General features: G+C 38.9%; 1 protein-coding gene across 8 annotated transcripts in view; it reads right to left on the bottom strand.

The window, feature by feature from the left end:
* apc (APC regulator of WNT signaling pathway) overlaps window positions 1-18,605 on the bottom strand; it is a 216,515-nt gene that overhangs the window by 76,159 nt on the left and 121,751 nt on the right. For 6 of the 8 annotated variants that reach the window (XM_063068650.1, XM_063068647.1, XM_063068646.1 and 3 more), the window contains one exon: window positions 4,455-4,545. The exons of 1 other annotated variant lie outside the window; for it this stretch is intronic. In XM_063068650.1, the coding sequence (XP_062924720.1) occupies window positions 4,455-4,545 (91 nt within the window). Of the gene's footprint in view, window positions 1-4,454; window positions 4,546-16,417; window positions 16,659-18,605 lie in introns of all 8 variants that reach the window. One more of the 8 variants, XM_063068653.1, reaches the window with a different exon arrangement.

The following is an 18,605-nucleotide window of genomic DNA, read 5'->3' as shown; positions in this document are numbered from 1 at the left end:
AATTTTTCTCTTTACAAGCAACAGGAGCTACATGTCAATAATTTGTTTGAACTACTGTCATGTCAACTTTGCTTCATCTGCTGACTTTAACAGCATCAGCCATGACTCAGATGGTCGTACTCCCTGAGAAAGAAGACTTCCACATTAGACACTTAAGCACAAAAGCTTTAAGTAAAACTTGTCAGTAGAACTACTGAGGGTACTTGCTGTCAAAAAGGTCTTTTACCAGAGGAAAGTCAAACCAAGGTTCCAGCTGCCCTTTAGGGTGGATGCAAAAGTGTGGTGCACAACAAACGGGCCTCAAGATGTATCTGATAGCCAGTCTGAATTTATGACCTGCTTCTGTGAGCAACAGACCAAATACATGCTACTCCCTGCCTGCATTTACCTGCAGGAAGATCCTGAAGCTCACTGCTAATCAGCAAGTATCTATGAAGCAAAGGGTTTTCCAACAAGGAAAGGTATGCACTGCCCTTCCCAAGAAATGCTTTGCTTGCCAGCTAAGATATATCCCTCCGCTTACCAGTCGTCAAAATTGTCAAACAATTGGAATATTAATGTCTGACACTCATAAAGTTTCTAAAGTATTCAAAACTGAAAAATAAATATTACAAGTAAAATAACTCAATTTTAAAACTACTTTAAATAAAATCAATGAAATTCACTAGAAAATGCTTAAACTATTTTCTTCCGTTTAAGTTCATAATTAATTCAAAGAAGTGTTAATTATTTTAAATAACTCTCACATATACATCTTTTTTTTCCCACCTGGTACAGGGTTAGCACTCACAATCGACTATATTACCACTGGAAAAATGCAAGACGTTCTGCCCCTGGAGTACATGAGAATTACATTGGTGTACTATCTAAAGGACAGCGTTGAAAGTCTCTTAGCCAATCAGGGGTTTCTATGTTTAGGTTGATGTCTCTCAGAAGTGACTCAATTGCTAACCAGCTCTTCAATACAAAAAATGATATGCACAACTTATATAAGAGGTTCCTTGACAATATTTCAAAGAGTAGGGGAATTCACGAATAGTTGTCCTTCAATCAACATTAGTAGTAAAAGTAGATGATTTGATTATTATTACATTGATGGTTGTGGGAACATATCAAATGCATATATTCTGCCATACTGCAACATCACACTTCAATTTTTCTTCCTTTCCCATCTGTAAAACCACAGTTCCTGTTATATGCCAAGAACATTTCCACTCTAATGGTTTGGACATAATTGTCTACTTCCTTCTTACTCTCCTCCAACCACAACATCTAATTTGGGCTCCTACTACGGAAATGGAAAAGCTAATGGAAGATTAATTTGCTGTTATAACCAAATCTAGTTCTTCTGGTATAATGAGACTGCAAGCTTCAAATATTGGGGCTTTTTTTGGGTTTTGATCAAAATTGAGAAATTATTTTAAAGGTTTCTCCACAAAAAGAATTTACTGGCCACGACCATGGAGTAATCAGTCATAATAAATATGCAATTAAGTTCAAGTAAATGTTATTATCAAATTACATGCATGTCACCATATGCAACCCTGAGATCCATTCTCCTGTGGGTATAGTAAACAAATCTGTAGAATAGAAACTATAACAGGATCAATGAAAGATCAACAAGAGTGCAGAAGACTTGAACTTGCAGAGACTTTTCACTCCACACCTATGTTGCTGATACCAGATTAAAACAGTGTCAGCACAGGAGTGGGGAGGAAAAGAGGAGTAAAACTGAATTCTTTCAAAGGTTGGAATCATAACTAATATAAAGGAAAATAGCTATGGTCATCATAAAATTGGTATGATACCCATGGGATAGTTACTAGAGATTGTCAAGTAAATCTTCCTTAACTAAACCATCTTTTTTAGTCGCTTTATTAATGACCATCTCTATTGCAAAGACTAAAAGCTGCCTAGCAATAATTCACAATTCTTCATCAATGAAGCAGCCTAAATAGGCTCCAAACCACAAGGTGTATTGACATGGAAAATAACATTGGAGCCATGTAAATCTCAGACAAAGACAATTTGTGATATGAGAGAAATTATTTCATGTTTATTTTCCTTTTCAATGACAGTACCATCCTTGATACTTTCAACATCATAACTCTGGAGTAAACTAGATCTGGCATATTAATAAGCAGTTTATGAACCCTTTGTAATTACCTGGTTTTCTGCATTAATTACTCATAAAATGTGGTCTGATATTCATCTGAGTCACAGTAATAGACAAACACAATTGGCCTGAACTAGCATCACACAATTAATTGTACTTTTCATGTCTTTATTGAACACATTGTTTAATCATTCACTGTCCAGGCTGGAAAATTTAATAACTGCTCGAGCCTCCTTTAGTAGCAATAACTTTCACCAAACATTTCCTGTAGCTGCTGATCAGAATTGCACAACATCGAGGAGGAATTTTAGACGATTCCTCCATACAAAATTGTTTCAGTTCATCAATATTTTCGTGATACCTTGCATGAACAGCCCTCTTCAGGTCATGCTACAACATCTGAATTGGGTTAAGGTCTAGACTCTGACTTGGCCATTCCAAAACACAAATTTTCTTCTTTTTAAACCATTCTGTTGATCAACTCTTGTGCTTCGAATCATTGTCTTGTTGCATCATCCAACTGCTATTAAGCTCCAGGTGACAGACCACTACCCTGACATTCTCATCTAAAACGTCTTGATACAATTTTATATTGATTGTTCCCTCAACAATTGCTAAACAAGCCATGAGGCAGCAAAGCAGCCCCAAACTCTGATGCTACTTCCACCATGCTTTACAGGTGGGATGAGGTTTCAGTGTTGGTGTGCAGTGCCCTTCTTCTGCCAAAAAGTTCAACTTTTGTCTCATCTGTTCACAGAACATTGTCCCAGAAACATTGTGGAACATCCAAGTGGTCTTTTGCAAACTTTACATGCGCAGCAATTTTTTTTTGGAGAGCAGTGGTTTCGTCTATGGTGTCCTACTATTCTTATTAAGTGTTTTTCTTATAGAGGACGCATGATCAGAGACTTCAGCAAGTTCTAGAGATTTCTGCAGGTCTTTTGCTATTATCCTTGAGTTCTTTTTCACCTTCTTCAGCACTGCACATTGTGCTCCTGGTATGATCTCTGCAGGATGCCCACTCCTCTGGAAAGTAGCAACGGTACTGAGTTTCCTCCATTTGTAGACAAGTTCACTTACTGTGGTCTGATGAGCACTCAGGTCTTTAGAAATGCTTTTGTAGATTTTTCCAGCTTCATGAGTCTCTGCAATTCTTCTGAAGTTCTCTAAAAGCTGTTTTGATTGAGGCACGGTGCACGTAAACCAGATCTTTCTTGATAAGAGCAGACTCGTCAGTAACCTGACTTCGTCTGATTTTTTTTAATATATAGGGCATGGTACCTCTACAACCCACATCTCCAATCTCATCTCATTGATTGGAATACCCAACTCCAAATAGCTTTTGTAGAAGGCATTACCTCAGAGGTTCACATACTTTTTTGAACTTGGCTACGATAGTTTAAATGGTGTACTCAGTATTGACGAGAAAAAAGTATAATTGTTTGTGTGGTATTAGTTTAGGCAGATTTGGTTTGTCTATTATTGTGACTTAGATGAAGATCAGACCACATTTTATGAGAAATTAATGCAGAAAAATAGGTAATTGTAAAGAGTTCACAAACTTTTTCTTGCAACTGTACCTAATTGTAAAAGGCATGATAAATGGCCTGATCTCCAAAGACTTCTGCTGCCACTGAAATACAAGGACGAGGCCATAGTGGTGTTAGGGCACAAGATGGCAGGAGAGAGTCAACCTCAGGAAGGACAAGGATGTGAGGCTCAAATTTGATGAATCCTATTCTCATCTGAACTGCCAGATTTTCCCCCCACACTAAGACAAAAAAAAGTTAGAGGTTAAAAGGATTTAAGGAGCTGCTAAGTAACAGCAGGTCCAGTTGCTAGACAGATAAATTTTACAAGAGCAAAGGGTACAATAGAGAAGACAATTTGCCTTATAGCAACACCTGCATTGCAAACTTTCTTATTTAGTGCATCCTGGTTCTGCAGGACATGATGCAGATAGATAAGTCAAGCAACAAGAAGTAATAATTAGCTGGCACCTTCCAGGTGTTTAAAGCTCAAATTCTCCCCTTTCCCCATTATTAATATAAACAAATCACTCCAAACCAAGCTTGGAATACCTCTATACTCATCAAAGTATTTGCTACACTCCGACTGAAAATGCAAAATATAAAAAAATGTCAGGCACCTCAAAACCTGTAGATATCCAAACATAACTGATGATTCCAGATTAAAAAACCTGACGAATTGCTCAGAGCATTTCAAAATGAATCCCAAAATAGCACCAATGCTTTCTTTATAATACTGAAGCCATATGTTTCAATGATATGAAACCAAAACTGCAGTAAAATGGGAGTGTATGTGCTACGAGACTTACCTTTTAGTCGTTCTAGTAGATCAATCTGTCCAGCAGAAGCCAGAGCCAGAGCCTCATCTTCAATGCTACCCTGCAGTTGCTTCAGGACTTCCTGCAGCACGAAGTGAAGCACAATCAGAATGGCTATAAACATAACAAAACCCAACGTACAAGATAGGCTGCACACTGCTCAGCAGCCACACACTGGAGCCTCCAACTACACACTACATCAGCAAGAGGAGTTGCAACAGAACTCATTTATGGCCTCCTCATGTTTCTACTTCCAGAGGAAACAGAGGTTAAATCGAGAACCAACAATTCATTTATTTATAATGCATCAGCACTTGAAGATGATTTTCACTGCTTTGGCTGCTACCAATTTATCTATAAATTGAGATACGATTTGAACTGGCCATACTGTTACTATACCAATATTTCCAATTTCTTAGTATAATGCTACACTGTGTTCTGATTCTTTCCTTAATTATCTATAAATTGTTATGAGAGGTGAAGGAAAAATATTCCTAATACATTTCTAGCAAAATACGTACCCAAAATACAAGCAACAACCTACTGAAGGAACTCAACAGGTTAAGCAGTTTCTGTGGGGGGCGGGGGGAGGAGAGGAGCTCTCAAGATTTCAGGTCAAAATGTCAACAATTTCTCCCCCTGCTTCTAACATCCCCCATCCCCACAGGTACTGCTCAAACCTCTGACCTCCTTCAGCTGATTGATTGCTGCTCCACATTCCAGCGTTTGCAGTCTCTTGGGTCACTGTCTGACAGAAATACAAATTCATTTACAGCCAAAAATAATCAAACAGGTTGTTGGATTACTGTTTTTGTATCAAGAGAATGAGGATACAAATGCGTGAAAAGCCCTACTTAGACCACACCGGAGTACTGTGAATAAATCTGCATACCAAACTCTGAGAAACGTATCAATCAGGATTGAGCACAGGGTGGATCTACTGGCCTGGCACCTCAAATCCAAAATGAGTATAACATTACCATAATCTAGGTGCAATGTGATGCGATGAAAATTTTCCAGACATTAAGGAGAAATGATAAGAGTAAAGAGAAATGAGTTCTACTTTAAGGAAGATCAGAATCAGGGTCATTGCACAAAGAATTAGGAAACACATCTACTTGCGAAGAGTGGTAGAAGTATGGAATTCTTCTTGGATATTAAAAGGATTTACAAGATATGAAGTTCATGCATTGGGGCAGTGGGCCGTATCTCAAATAACTGTGAGTTGGAGTACACGAAGGATATAGAGAGTCTGGTGACATAGTGTCATGACAGCAAACCTTCCCTCAATGGTAGCAAAACAAAAAAGCTACTCACAATAGATCTCCTATCTACATCAACAGTGCTGAGGTTGAGAGTTCCATGTTCCCAGGAGTAAACACCAATTGCCCATTTTGGTCCAAACATGTACATGCCATGGCTAAGAAAATTCACCAATACCTTGACCTCCTCAAGAAGCTAAAGAAATTGGATATCTCCCTTTTAACCGTCACCAATTTTTATCAATGCACCATAAAACACATCCTATCTAAATCCATCATGGCTTAGTACGGCAACCGGTGCCATGGCAGTGTAGTGGTTAATGCAACCTATTACAGCTCAGGTCGAAGTTCAGTTCTGATGTAATATGTAAGGAGTCTGTACGTCCTCTGTGTGGAATGTACAAGTTTTCTCCAGGTGCTCCAGTTTCTATCCACAATCCAAAGACGGTTAGTAGGTCATTGTAAACTGTCCTGAAATTAAACTAGGGTTAAATCAGGGGTTGCTGGGCACCACGGCTCAAAGGGTTGGAATGGCCTATTCCGTGCTGTACAATAAGTAAATAAACAAACAAACAAGCAAGGCTGCAAGAAACTGCTGAGGGTTGTGGACACAGCTCAGCACATCATGGAAGCCAGCTTCCCCTCCATGAATTCGCTCTACACTTCTTGCTGCCCCAGGAAAGAAGCCAACTTAATCAAACATCCCACCCACTCTGGACATTCTCTTTTCTACCACCCCCTCCGTCCATCAGCAGAAGACACAAAAGCCTGAGAGCATGTACCACTAGACTCACCAAAGACAGCTTCTATCTTGCTGATTTAAGGCTATTGAACGGTCTCCTAGTATGATAAAATGGTCTCATTATACTTGGAGACCTTACTATCTTCTTTTTTTGAGCTTGCACCTTAATTTTTTGCCCGCATTGCACTTTCTGTAACTTTATTCTGCATCGTTACCTTATACAGCACTACCTCAATGCACTATTGCAATGAAATTATCTTTATGGACATATGCAAGACAAGTTTTTCACCGTACTTTGGTTCTTGTGACAACTACAAACCAATTCAATCCAATATTCTGATGAAAGATTATCCATGATTTAATGGATGAGAGTGGGTGTGATGATCTGCAAAGATTACCCATTTCCATTTCTTACATTCTTGTGACAAAGCAAGAACAAGCTTTGTATCACACCAGAGAATAAGAATTTATTTATGAATACTTATGTTAAATTCATATCTTAACTACATGCAATACTCAAGACAGTTGGTTTCTTACTAAGTCAAAGGAGATGCTTTTTCCCAAAAGTCACTTTCAGCATCAAAGACTACTTTGATTCAAGGCTCATCATTTACAGCAGATTGACAATAACTCAATTTGTTCTAAATACAAACATAAGAAGTGCTGTTGGAAAGTGATGCTTAAAACAGTACCTCTACAATTAATCTGATTTGGAGGACATTAGGAAACCTCTCCATAACTCTTTTGCCAATGCTTGAAGGTGAAATATTTTGAAGCATACACTGTAAAGCTTTCTTCTTTCAGACTTCAGGATGACCCAAAGGATTTTACAGCCAATTTGTGCAGAACAAGCACAAACACAGAGCAATTTCAGGATTAAATTTTGACAGAATACAGAAGATAATTCCTCTTTTTTCCTCTCCATATTGTGTACCTCTCACCTGCCCTGAGAGACCAGCCAAGGCTATGGATTAGCTTCCCATCTACAAGATTCACTCCCTATAGATGTTCCATTAAATTATGAATTTCAATTGGATAACCACTGGCATTCAACAAGTTATCATAAAAAACAGACCATTGTTGTGGCAAATATGCAACATCAGAATTAATTTTTGAATGGAAAGAAAATTTACAAAATTTTCCGTGCATAGTAATCTATTCAATTCCTTCTTTGATATATTCAATGACTTAGCCTCCATTATGTTCTGTAATAAGGAAGTCTTACAACCATCAGGGAGGAGGTACAAGAGCCTGAAGACACAATGTTTCAGGAGCAGCTTCTTCCTTCCACTATCGGATTTCAGAACAGTCCATGAACCCGTGGAAACTACATCACTAGTTTTGTTCTCTTTTTGCACGATATGCTTTATTGTAATTTATATTACTTTTTACGTATTGCGCGGTACTGCTTGCTGCAAAACAACAAATTTCATGACATATGTCAGTGATAATAAACTTGATGCTAAACCCCCAGCCAGGGAAGACATCCAGCCTTTCCAGTCATGTCAGAAATTGTATTTCATTTCAAGAGACTCCTCTACTTCCTCTAAACCCCAGTGAATGCTGGGCTATATGTCCCAATCTCTCTGATGACAGTCTTGTCATCTAAGGAACCATGCTGGTGTACTTTTGATTGTATTCCCTCTATCCAAACATATTCTTACCTGGAAAGTAGATCAAAATTGCACACAATATTGATGATGTAGTCTCACCAAGGCCCCATATAATCACAGCGAGACACCTTTGCTTCCATACTCAAAACCACTCACAATGCAGGCTAACATATCATTTGCATCCATGGTTTCAGTGAATGGTATATTTAAGTCACCCATATCATTTGCATGTGGCTATCTCACAGTTTCTCACCATTTCTATAATACTGCACCTTTGTTTTCCTCCCAAAGTGGAAAACTTCACATTTTTTCAGGTGATATTGCATTTATCATATATTCACCCATCAATTGCCATTAGTATATTTGCATCTTCCTGATCTCTTCATCCCAAACAGATTGTATCATCAGCGCAATGAATAATAATATATTGAATGATACCTCATTGGGCATTGCCTGCCACTGCAAGACCCACTTACTTCTACTCTCTGGTTGTAAGACCATTAAGTCATAAGATATAGTAGGCCATTCGGCCCATCGAGTCTGCTCCGCCATTCAACCATGGCTGATCCAATTCTTCCAGTCATCCCCACTCCCCTGCCTTCTCCCCATACCCTTTGATGCCCTGGCTAACCAAGAACCTGCCTACCTCTACCTTAAGTGCACCCAATGACTCCACAGCCGCTCGTGGCAACAATTTCCACAGATTTACCACCCTCTGACTGAAGTCATTTCTCCGCATCTCTGTTCTAAATGGACGTCCTTCAATCCTGAAGTCGTGCCCTCTTATCCTAGACCAGCCTACCATGGGAAATAACTTTGCCATTTCTAATCTGTTCAGGCCTTTTAACATTCTGAGTATTTCTATGATATCCCTCCCTCATTCTTCTGAACTCCAGGGAATATAGCCCAAGAGTTGCTAGATGTTCCTCATATAGTAACCCATTCATTCCTGGAATCATTCTTGTAAATGAACCCTCTCTAACGTCAGTATATCCTTTCTAAAATAAGGAGCCCAAAACTGCACACAATACGCCAAGTGTGGTCTCATGAGTGCCTTATAGAGCATCAACATCACATCCCTGCTCTTATATTCTATACCTCCAGAAATGAATGCCAACCAACTTTCAACCCATGTGAATAAACATATCTCCCCTATACCACACACTTGAATTTTGCGCACTGATGTCTCAGGTAGGCCTTCTGAAAAGTACTCTCACAATAGAGGTCTAAAGGCAGCCCCTCTTCAAATCATATATAAAAGAGAGAGGAACCATCTAGTCTTGGTTAACTAACAGCATTCTAACAGTATAGTAAATCAATTGCTGATTTTTGCTAGTAAACAGCAAGTGTCAACAGTTAATCCATGCATAAGTAAGGTAAAGTTCCTCCCCACACTTTGTCGCATCAGGTGGCAATCTTGCCATTTCTTTAGCATTTGTCTGTTTTACAAGGCCGAATTACCAGCTCGACACTCAACCCAGCATGCAAAGAGCCGGCCAGATTCAAACCCAGGACCTCTTGTTCCTACATCCAGGTACGGTTGCCACTATACTACCAGCATAAACAATACATAAATGAACAAGCAGTAAAATAAACCCTCACAACAATTTATATCTAAATACTACCATATTGTTCAATTGTACCTATTTTCATGAAGTATTAAACATATTGATATGTTCAGGAAGCACAAAGGCACAGTTAAGAGCTGCTGCCTCACAGTTTCAGCAACACAAGGTCAATCCTGACCTCAGGTGGTGTTTGTGTAGAGTTTGATCATTCTTCATATAACTACATGGGTTTTCTCTGGGAGTTCCAATTTCTTCCCACATCCCAATAAAGGGGATAAGTTCCCAATAAGTTAATTTACCACCAGTATGTGCAACTGAGTGGTAGAATTAGGAGGAGTTGGGGGGGGGTGTGGAACTGGTTGACAAAAATGAGGAAGTGGGATTAGGGTAAACAGATCCTTGGTGGGCTGAAAGGTCAGTTTCTATGCTGAATGACAAAAGACTAAACAATTATACCAACAATTATACTCAAAAAGGAGGAAACTGCAGGTTTCTGTTCACAACCTCATAGTGAGAATCTAATATTGGTCAGGTAATCAAAGGAAGGTGCAGAACTGAGAAGTGGCTGTTCTCTTGAAGTTGAGAACACAGGAATCAACTTAATCATTAACATTCATATAATTCTGAGCATGGCCAAAATATAAAGCATTTTTATTTGACAGTGGAGAAAGAAAAGGGGCAATAAGAAAAAAAAATTTCCCATTTTTAAAAAAAGTTATTTTTGTGCACAGCATTAATGTTCTTACCTTTTTGGGTCTGAAATTATGGTAAACTTACTTTAATGCAAATATAAACTTACTTTACTGTAAATATACATTTGCGGTAGATTTTCAGCTTCAAAAAAGAAGAATTTCTGAAATCATTGGCACAACATTCTGACATCACAAACAATCAAACCACTGAAACCATGGTGATAAAATGAAGCAACTTTATCCACCAAATTAAAGAAACTAAGGATCAAGTGCAAAATACAGTTGAAGTCATTAGTTTACATACACTTCGGTTGAAGTCATTAAAACTCATTGTTTAACCACTCCACAGACTTCATATTAGCAAACTACAGTTTTGGCAAGACGTAGAGGACATCTGCTTTGTGCATGACATGAGTAATTTTTCCAACAATTGTTTACAGACAGATTATTTCACTTTTAATTGTCTATATCACAATTCCAGTGGGTCAGAAGTTTACAAACAAAATCAAACGAAGTCAGCCAAGACCTCAGGAAAAAAAAATTGTGGACCTCCACAAGTCTGGTTCATCCTTGGGAGCAATTTCCAAACGCCTGAAGGTACCACATTCATCTGTACAAACAATAGTATGCAAGTATAAACACCATGGGACCACGCAGCCGTCATACTGCTCAGGAAGAAGACGTATTCTGTCTCCTAAAGATGAACGTACGTTGGTGTGAAAAGTGCAAATCAATCCCAGAACAGCAGCAAAGGACCTTGTGAAGATGCTGGAGGAAACAGGTAGACAAGTATCTAAATCCACGGTAAAACGAGTCCTATATCGACATAACCTGAAAGGCTGCTCAGCAAGGAAGAAGCCACTGCTCCAAAAACACCATAAAAAAGCCAGACTACAGTTTGCAAGTGCACATAGGGACAAAGATCTTACTTTTTGGAGAAACATCCTCTAGTCTGATGAAACAAAAATTGAACTGTTTGGCCATACTGACCATTGTTATGTTTGGAGGAAACAGGGTGAGGCTTGCAAGCCGAAGAACACCATCCCAACCGTGAAGCATGGGGGTGGCAGCATCATGTTGTGGGGGTGCTTTGCTGCAGGAGGGACTGGTGCACTTCACAAAATAGATGGCATCATGAGGAAGGAAAATTATGTGGATATATTGAAGCAACATCTCAAGACATCAGCCAGAAAGTTAAAGCTCAGTCACAAATGGGTCTTCCAAATGGGCAATGATCCCAAGCATACCTCCAAAGTTGTGGCAAAATTGCTTAAGGACAACAAAGTCAAGGTATTAGAGTGGCCATCACAAAGCCCTGAGCTCAGTCCGATAGAAAATTTGTGAGCAGAACTGAAAAAGCGTGTGCAAGCAAGGAGGCCTACAAACCTGACTCAGTTACACCAGTTCTATCTGGAGGAATGGAACAAATTTCCAGCAACTTACTGTGAGAAGCTTGTGGAAGGTTACTGAAAACATTTGACCCAAGTTAAACAATTTAAAGGCAATGCTACCAAATACTAACAAAGTGTATGTAAACTTCTAACGCACTGGGAATGCAATGAAAGAAATAAAAGCCGAAATAAATCATTCTCTCTACTATTATTCTGACATTTCACATTCTTAAATAAAGTAGTGATCCTAACTGTTCTAAGACAGGGAATGTTTTCTAGGATTAAATGTCAGGAATTGTGAAAAACTGAGTTTAAATGTATTTGGCTAAGGTGTATGTAAACTTCTGACTTCAACTGTAACTGAATTAGATGGCAATTAAGACAACTTTAAAGCTGATATATTTAAGATAAAGGTGGAACAGGTGCATGATTTCAGATATTTTCTTGGAAGATGATTTGAGTAGCCCTGAGTTTTGGCATGTGGCCAAGTGGTTAAGGCGTTCGGCCAGTTACCTCAAGGTTGCTAGTTCGAGCCTCAGCTGTGGCAGTGTGTTTGTGCCCTTGAGCAAGGCACTTAATCGCACATTACTCTAGTCTGTGTGAGGAGTGGCGCCCCACAGACTTCCAATCTGCGCCTTGTAAGGCATGAAAATGCCCGATGCAGGCCTTTCATAGTCTGAGTCGACGTTCCCTCCCTTCCTTTTATTTAAGAATTTGAACAACGGTAATTAAGTTGCTAAATAAGCATAAAACAAAGCTCATTTTCTAATTTTAGCGTGAAGGATAAGAACTTCCATGAGTGTTTCGCACTTTAAATTTAGGAATAGCATACTACAGTTGTGTGGTTCAGTGTGGATTATCTTCAGGAACATTTGGATATAAACTAGTGAAAATTCAACAATAAAATTTAATTCCATATGCAATTGTTTCACAATCTTGTAATGGGAACATTCTGATATAGCTTTGCCATTGCATACATTAGTAATCTCAGCATAAACACTTCAAATTTTACCAATTATTGTAATTAATTTACTCAGCTCATCCAATGCTAAATCTTTCATGAACCTCTACATTTTTACAACTTGTAATTTTTCCTGTATAAAGTATATGCTTTATATATTTAAGTGTAATTAAGTTTATTAATGCACTAGAAAAATGAGTTTAACCACAAAACCCAACACCTGTGAGTGAACCAGCTTTTAATTGAAAATTATTTCATCTATACAGTACAACTTATGGTTTATTTGTAAGGTCATTAATAAATTAAGTTTATTTTAATTTCTTGAAGTAGCTACTGAGGTCTACCTCAAAACACAGTGAATAGATGTGACAAACTGAAAACTTCTGGTGATTGATTTGATACTGTCAAACCTAATTTTGTGAGTGAGACCAGCTTCTAGCATGAAGTTTTTTTTAACCAGTATGAATTGCCTAAGAGGAATTGATTGAGTAGACAGCCAGTACCTTTTCCCAGGGTGGAAATGACTAATATGAGAGGGTATAATTTTATGGTGATTGGAGGCGAGTATAGGGGTGATGTCAGAGGTAGGTTTTATTATCCACAGAGAATGGTGGGTGCATGAAACGTGCTGCTAGGGGTTGTGGTAGAGGCAGATACATTAGGAACATTTAAGAGATTTAGATAGGCACATGAATGAAAGAAAACTGGAGGGCTATGTGGGAGGGAAATCTTGGAATAGGTTAAAAGGTTGGCACAACATCGTGAGCCAAAGGGCCTACGTTGTATGAGACAATGGACCATAAGTGCTAGTAAGTGGGACAGTATAATTGGGTAAACATGAGGAATTCTGCAGATGCTGTAAATTCAAGCAACACACATCAAAGTTTCAGTTAGTCCTGACGAAGGGTCTTGGCCCGAAATGTCGCCTGTACCTCTTCCTAGAGATGCTGCCTGGCCTGCTGCATTCACCAGCAACTTTGATATGTGTTGCCAGTATAATTGGGTACCTGACTGTCAGACAGACACAGTGATCTGAGGGACAAATCTAACCATCTAACAAAGACAATACAGTCGAGTCCAGCTAATCAAGGAGCCACTTCTTTGGAACAACTCTTAACCAAAACTAATCATGAAAATAGATGGGAATCCCTTCATTTATTTGGGACACTATACCACTTAATTAGGTGGGAGGATTGTTGCCAAACAGTTTCTAACTAGCATCAGTTGTGTGCACTTTTGTGACCATTAGTCACTACACTGTGCTCAGGGCGATCAGTTTTTAAATAGCCTCAGTTGTGTATGTTTGTGTTCAAAAAGCAGTGATTTCTGTCACTGATAGTTGGTGGAAAGTAAGCAGTAAGAAAATTCGGAACCGGTTTGCCCACTGTGGTTTCAAGCATTCAGGCTTGGAGATGCCAGAAACAGCTGGGAATAAAAGTGAAACAACTTCATAATTTCAACAAGTTAGAAATTACGAAGAATTTGAAGGTTATTAACAATCATCTTGAATGTTACAATGAAAATGAAGATCTGGAGGATGTAATAGTCTAAAACAAGTGGGAATAAAAGGACTCTTTTCTGGTTGGCTGCCAGTGACGAGTGGTGTTCCGCAGGGGTCGGTGTTGGGACTACTTCTTCTTATGCTGTATGTCAATAAGTTAGATGATGGAATAGATGGCTTTGTTTCAAGTTTGCTGATGATATGAAGATTGGGGGAGGGGCAGGTAGTGTTGAGGAAACTGGAAGGCTGCAGAAGGACTTAAGACAGGTTAGGACAGGGCAAGAATGTTGCAAATGAAATACAATGTTGGGAAATGCATGGTCATGCACTTTGGTAGAAGAAATAAATGTGCAGACTATTTTCTAAACAAGGAGGCAATCCAAAAACCTGAGATGCAAAGGGACTTCGGGGTCTTTGTGCTGAATACCCTAAAGGTTAATTTGCAGATAAAGTCAGTGGTGAGGAAGGTAAATGCAGTGTTAGCATTCGTTTCAAGAGATCTAGAATACAAGAGCAGGGATGAGATGCTGAGGCTTTATAAGGCACTGGTGAGGCCACACTGAGTTTTGTGCACAGTTTTGGGCCCCTTATCTACGAAAAGGTGTGCTGGCATTGGAGAGGGTTCAGAGGAGGATCACAAGGATGATTCTGGAAATGAAAGGGTTATCATAGGAGGAATGTTTGATGGCTCTGGGCCTGTACTCGCTGGAATTTAAAAGGATGAGAGGGATCTCACTGAAATCTTTCAAATGCTGAAAGCCTGGACAGAGCAGATGTGGGAAAGGATGTTTCCCATGGTGGGTGAGTCTAGGACAAGAGGGCACAGCCTCAGGATAGAGGGGCGTCCATTTAAATCAGTGATGCTGAGAATTTTCTTTAGCCAGAGGGTGGTGAATTTGTGGAACTTGTTACCACAGGCAGCTGTGGAGTCCAGGTCGTTGGGTGCATTTAAGGCAGAGAGTGATAGGTTCTTGATTGGCATGGCACCAAACGTTACGGGGAGAAGGTTGGGGGGTGGGTAGGGCTGAGGCAGAGGGAAAAAAAGAATCAGCCATGTCTGAATGGCAGAGCAGACGCAATGGGACGAATGGCCTAATTCTGCTCCAAGGTCTTATGGTCTAGTCTGCATGAAGGCAGTCTATTATTTACACTAGGTACTGTGTGTGTTGATTTTGCTCATTTACAGTCAATCAAATGAACACTGCAGGTGAATTGCTCCGTCAATAACCATTAAAAACTAATACATGATTTTATAGTATTCCAGAGGGTATCAATGGTGTTCTAAATTATTTTATATTTCATTTAAATACATAAAATGTTAGCTAATTGGTAGTTTGTCTTTTTTTTATACCTTTTAACTATTTCTATAAAACTTTGCTTAATTGGACCAATATTTCCTGGTCCAGATGTGTCCCAATCAACCAGAATACACTGTACACGTTTTGCAGCATTGATTTTCCTTGCTAGAATTACACACTGGTGAAGCTTTGATTTGAGATATTCTATACCCTGCTCAGAGCCTGCTGTATCTGATCAGTACTGTTACCAAAGGGTGGAAGAGTGAACTACAAGGCTGGAATGTGTGCAACACACACAAACTGCTGGAGGAACTCAGCAGGCCACTTTGGGCCGAGACCCTTCATCAGGCTGGAACATGTGATTGTCTGAAATTGTTAAATCAATGCCAAGTCCAGAAGGATGTGTGAAAATCTAGAACCAGGGCATGATGCTTAAATAAGGGATGATTCATCTGAGACTAAGATGAGGTGAACATTTTTCCTCTCTTGGAGCTACCTATCACTCACTGAAGAGACTTCAGAAAAATTTCTGCAGGTAAACCGTAATGCTGATTTGAAATTAGAATCAGATCTGCTATCGTCTTTATTAAATAGGCTTGAAGAACTGAGTTCTCTACACTGGCTCCTAAATTGCATGTTTGTACGTAATGTACCTTTCTTCTTTTATACTCTACACCTTTTATTTAAAGGATAGGATATCATTTGGTTTGCCAACTATTTTCTCAGCATCGAGTCAATTTGAAAGATTTATGCATGAAGGCACACAGCTCCCTTTCTTTCTGCACACCATTCAAAACCATGCTATCTAATCAATGTTATCATTGTCCTTTCTGACAAAGTACATCATTTCGCAGTTCCTTATTAAATTTCACTTACCCAAACTCCCAGCTATTTCCTCCAGTTGTAATATCATCTTCTCTACTTACCAAGCTTTCAAGTTTGGTGCAATTTGCAAATCCAAGCCATTATATTGGAACACTACTGCCTCAACTAACAGCCAACCATTTATAAAGGTTCTCGGTTTTGTCCTTGAGCCAGTCTTTTATTCATGCTGATTCATATTTCATGGTCTTGATCTTGTTGAGCAGCCTTTCATCCAGAACTCTGTTAAATGTGTCCCAAGATGACTCTGCTCCTTGAAGTGCATGACTAGAGGTCCCTAATAATCTAATGCAGAATATGATGACGATCAACATTCACAAAATTATTAGTCAAGCCACAAAATACATGAACAGGGAGTGTATGTTAGAATGAATAAATTATCAGTTAAAGTGCTGTACACAGTTCTTAGTTCCAATGCAAAAGTTCAACCTTAAACGTTAATAATTCCTTTGCTCCCACAGATGCTGCTTGATTTGTTGAGTTCATCCAGCAGACTGTTTGCTACTCCAATTCCAGCACCTGCAATTTCTTAATTTTCCAGTTCTAATTGAGTGAAAGGTCCTTACCAGCTTATGAACAGCCATGTTATAAATCGCCTATAGATACAAGTGAGCATTTAGGAGAACAGTGAGATGGATTTGCCAGGTGCAACAGTGTGCAGACATCTTTTGCCATGTGGAGACATTTCCAGCTTGCAAACTGTTCAGCCTGGGGGGGACCTGTATATAAAATTATAACATGTCTGAATGAATAAGGGAGAAGGATTAGGATAAAGACTCTTTTCCCCAAAAAGACTATGGTTGATGCTTTGGAAATCTTTGTCCGAGAGGGTAGAAGTAGAAACCTCATCTCGTCTAAACATTGCCTATATGTACAGTTCATACAAGCTGCGAAAGAAGAGGTGGAAAGTGCACTGTGAATGGAATTATTAACCAGTGCTGGCATGATGATTTGAACAGATCTGGGCCGTAAATTTCCCAAGAATCACTTTGAAAGGGTGGGATCAGATAATATCACACATAGGATTTTGCAAAATATCAGTAACTGTACAATCTTAAAATACATCATCTTAAGTATCATTCAACAGGTACATGACACAATCACTTTGAATTTTTTTAAAATAAGGGTTGAACCGTTCTAAAGCAAGCATTTTATTAACTGACAATAAATATAAACAAAACTATATAAAACTTTTAATCATACCAATGACTTTCCAGTTCTGTTTTCTGGAATTGTTTCATATTCCCTTCCTCTAACAGTGAAATGCCAGACTACCACAGTGAGTTGGCATAACTTCCATTTATTTTAAAGCCATTTCCTGAGGTGGAAACAGAACCAAAACATTTTCCTGTTTGAACACGTTTTTACATTGAGGCTCTCCACAGGTCAGGGTCGACTATGGATATTACATTCTAGCTGTCTCCGTGATACACAAGCCGGGGTAGTGGGACATGGAGAGCAAGCTTTTGCCCATGCAGCAGCTTCCCCTTCACCACACAGGTGAAAAATCCAAAGGATTTTACATTGAGCCCTAGTGAAATGCTTGAAAACTTTGTCTATTTAAGGAATAGCAATGTAAGCTTTGTTATAAAATATATTTTTTTTTTACCAACTTTGTTACTGTATTTAAGCTCCACATCATTAAAATTTCAATAAACCAACCACCACAATTCTACCTCAGACAAATGCTGGGGAAAAGCCAATTGTAGTTTATTATAGGGTGGTGACACTTTTTCTGTCATGTTAGTTTTACTATATTCCCCTTGAAGTCAGCAGAACTATTTTATTTCTCAGCTCAGTAAATGTGTTGAAAAACATTAGTGTTATCCAGAGACTAATCATACAGGAAGTCAAGAATTTTATTCCAGTTTCATGGCAGGATATGAAATCAGAAAGACAGATTGAGAATACAGGCTAGCAAAGTGCAAATGCCGAACACAAAGCAACTGGCTGAATAAAATAACTGTAATTATTTATATTTGCACACAAGTTAGGCTCCATGCAGAGGGAAATTTAACTGTCTTCTTTGGAGTCCTGATGTGGGGCCAGTAGAGGATTGGAATATAAATGGCGAGTGACCAAACATGGTTTGTAACTTTTTTCCCCCAAAAATCTGATTCATTGTTTTACTGCAAGTGTTATGTACCAAAGATGCTACTTAATGAGTTTTTCTTTTTAGGTTTTCCAGCATGATTTTAGGATCTTACTCTTTTTTTTAAAACAGAGATGGAC

Source organism: Mobula hypostoma, chromosome 16, assembly GCF_963921235.1.
Source record: "Mobula hypostoma chromosome 16, sMobHyp1.1, whole genome shotgun sequence".
In the NCBI taxonomy this organism is placed as follows: Eukaryota; Metazoa; Chordata; class Chondrichthyes; order Myliobatiformes; family Myliobatidae; genus Mobula; species Mobula hypostoma.
This window is presented reverse-complemented; position numbering and strand designations above follow the sequence as displayed.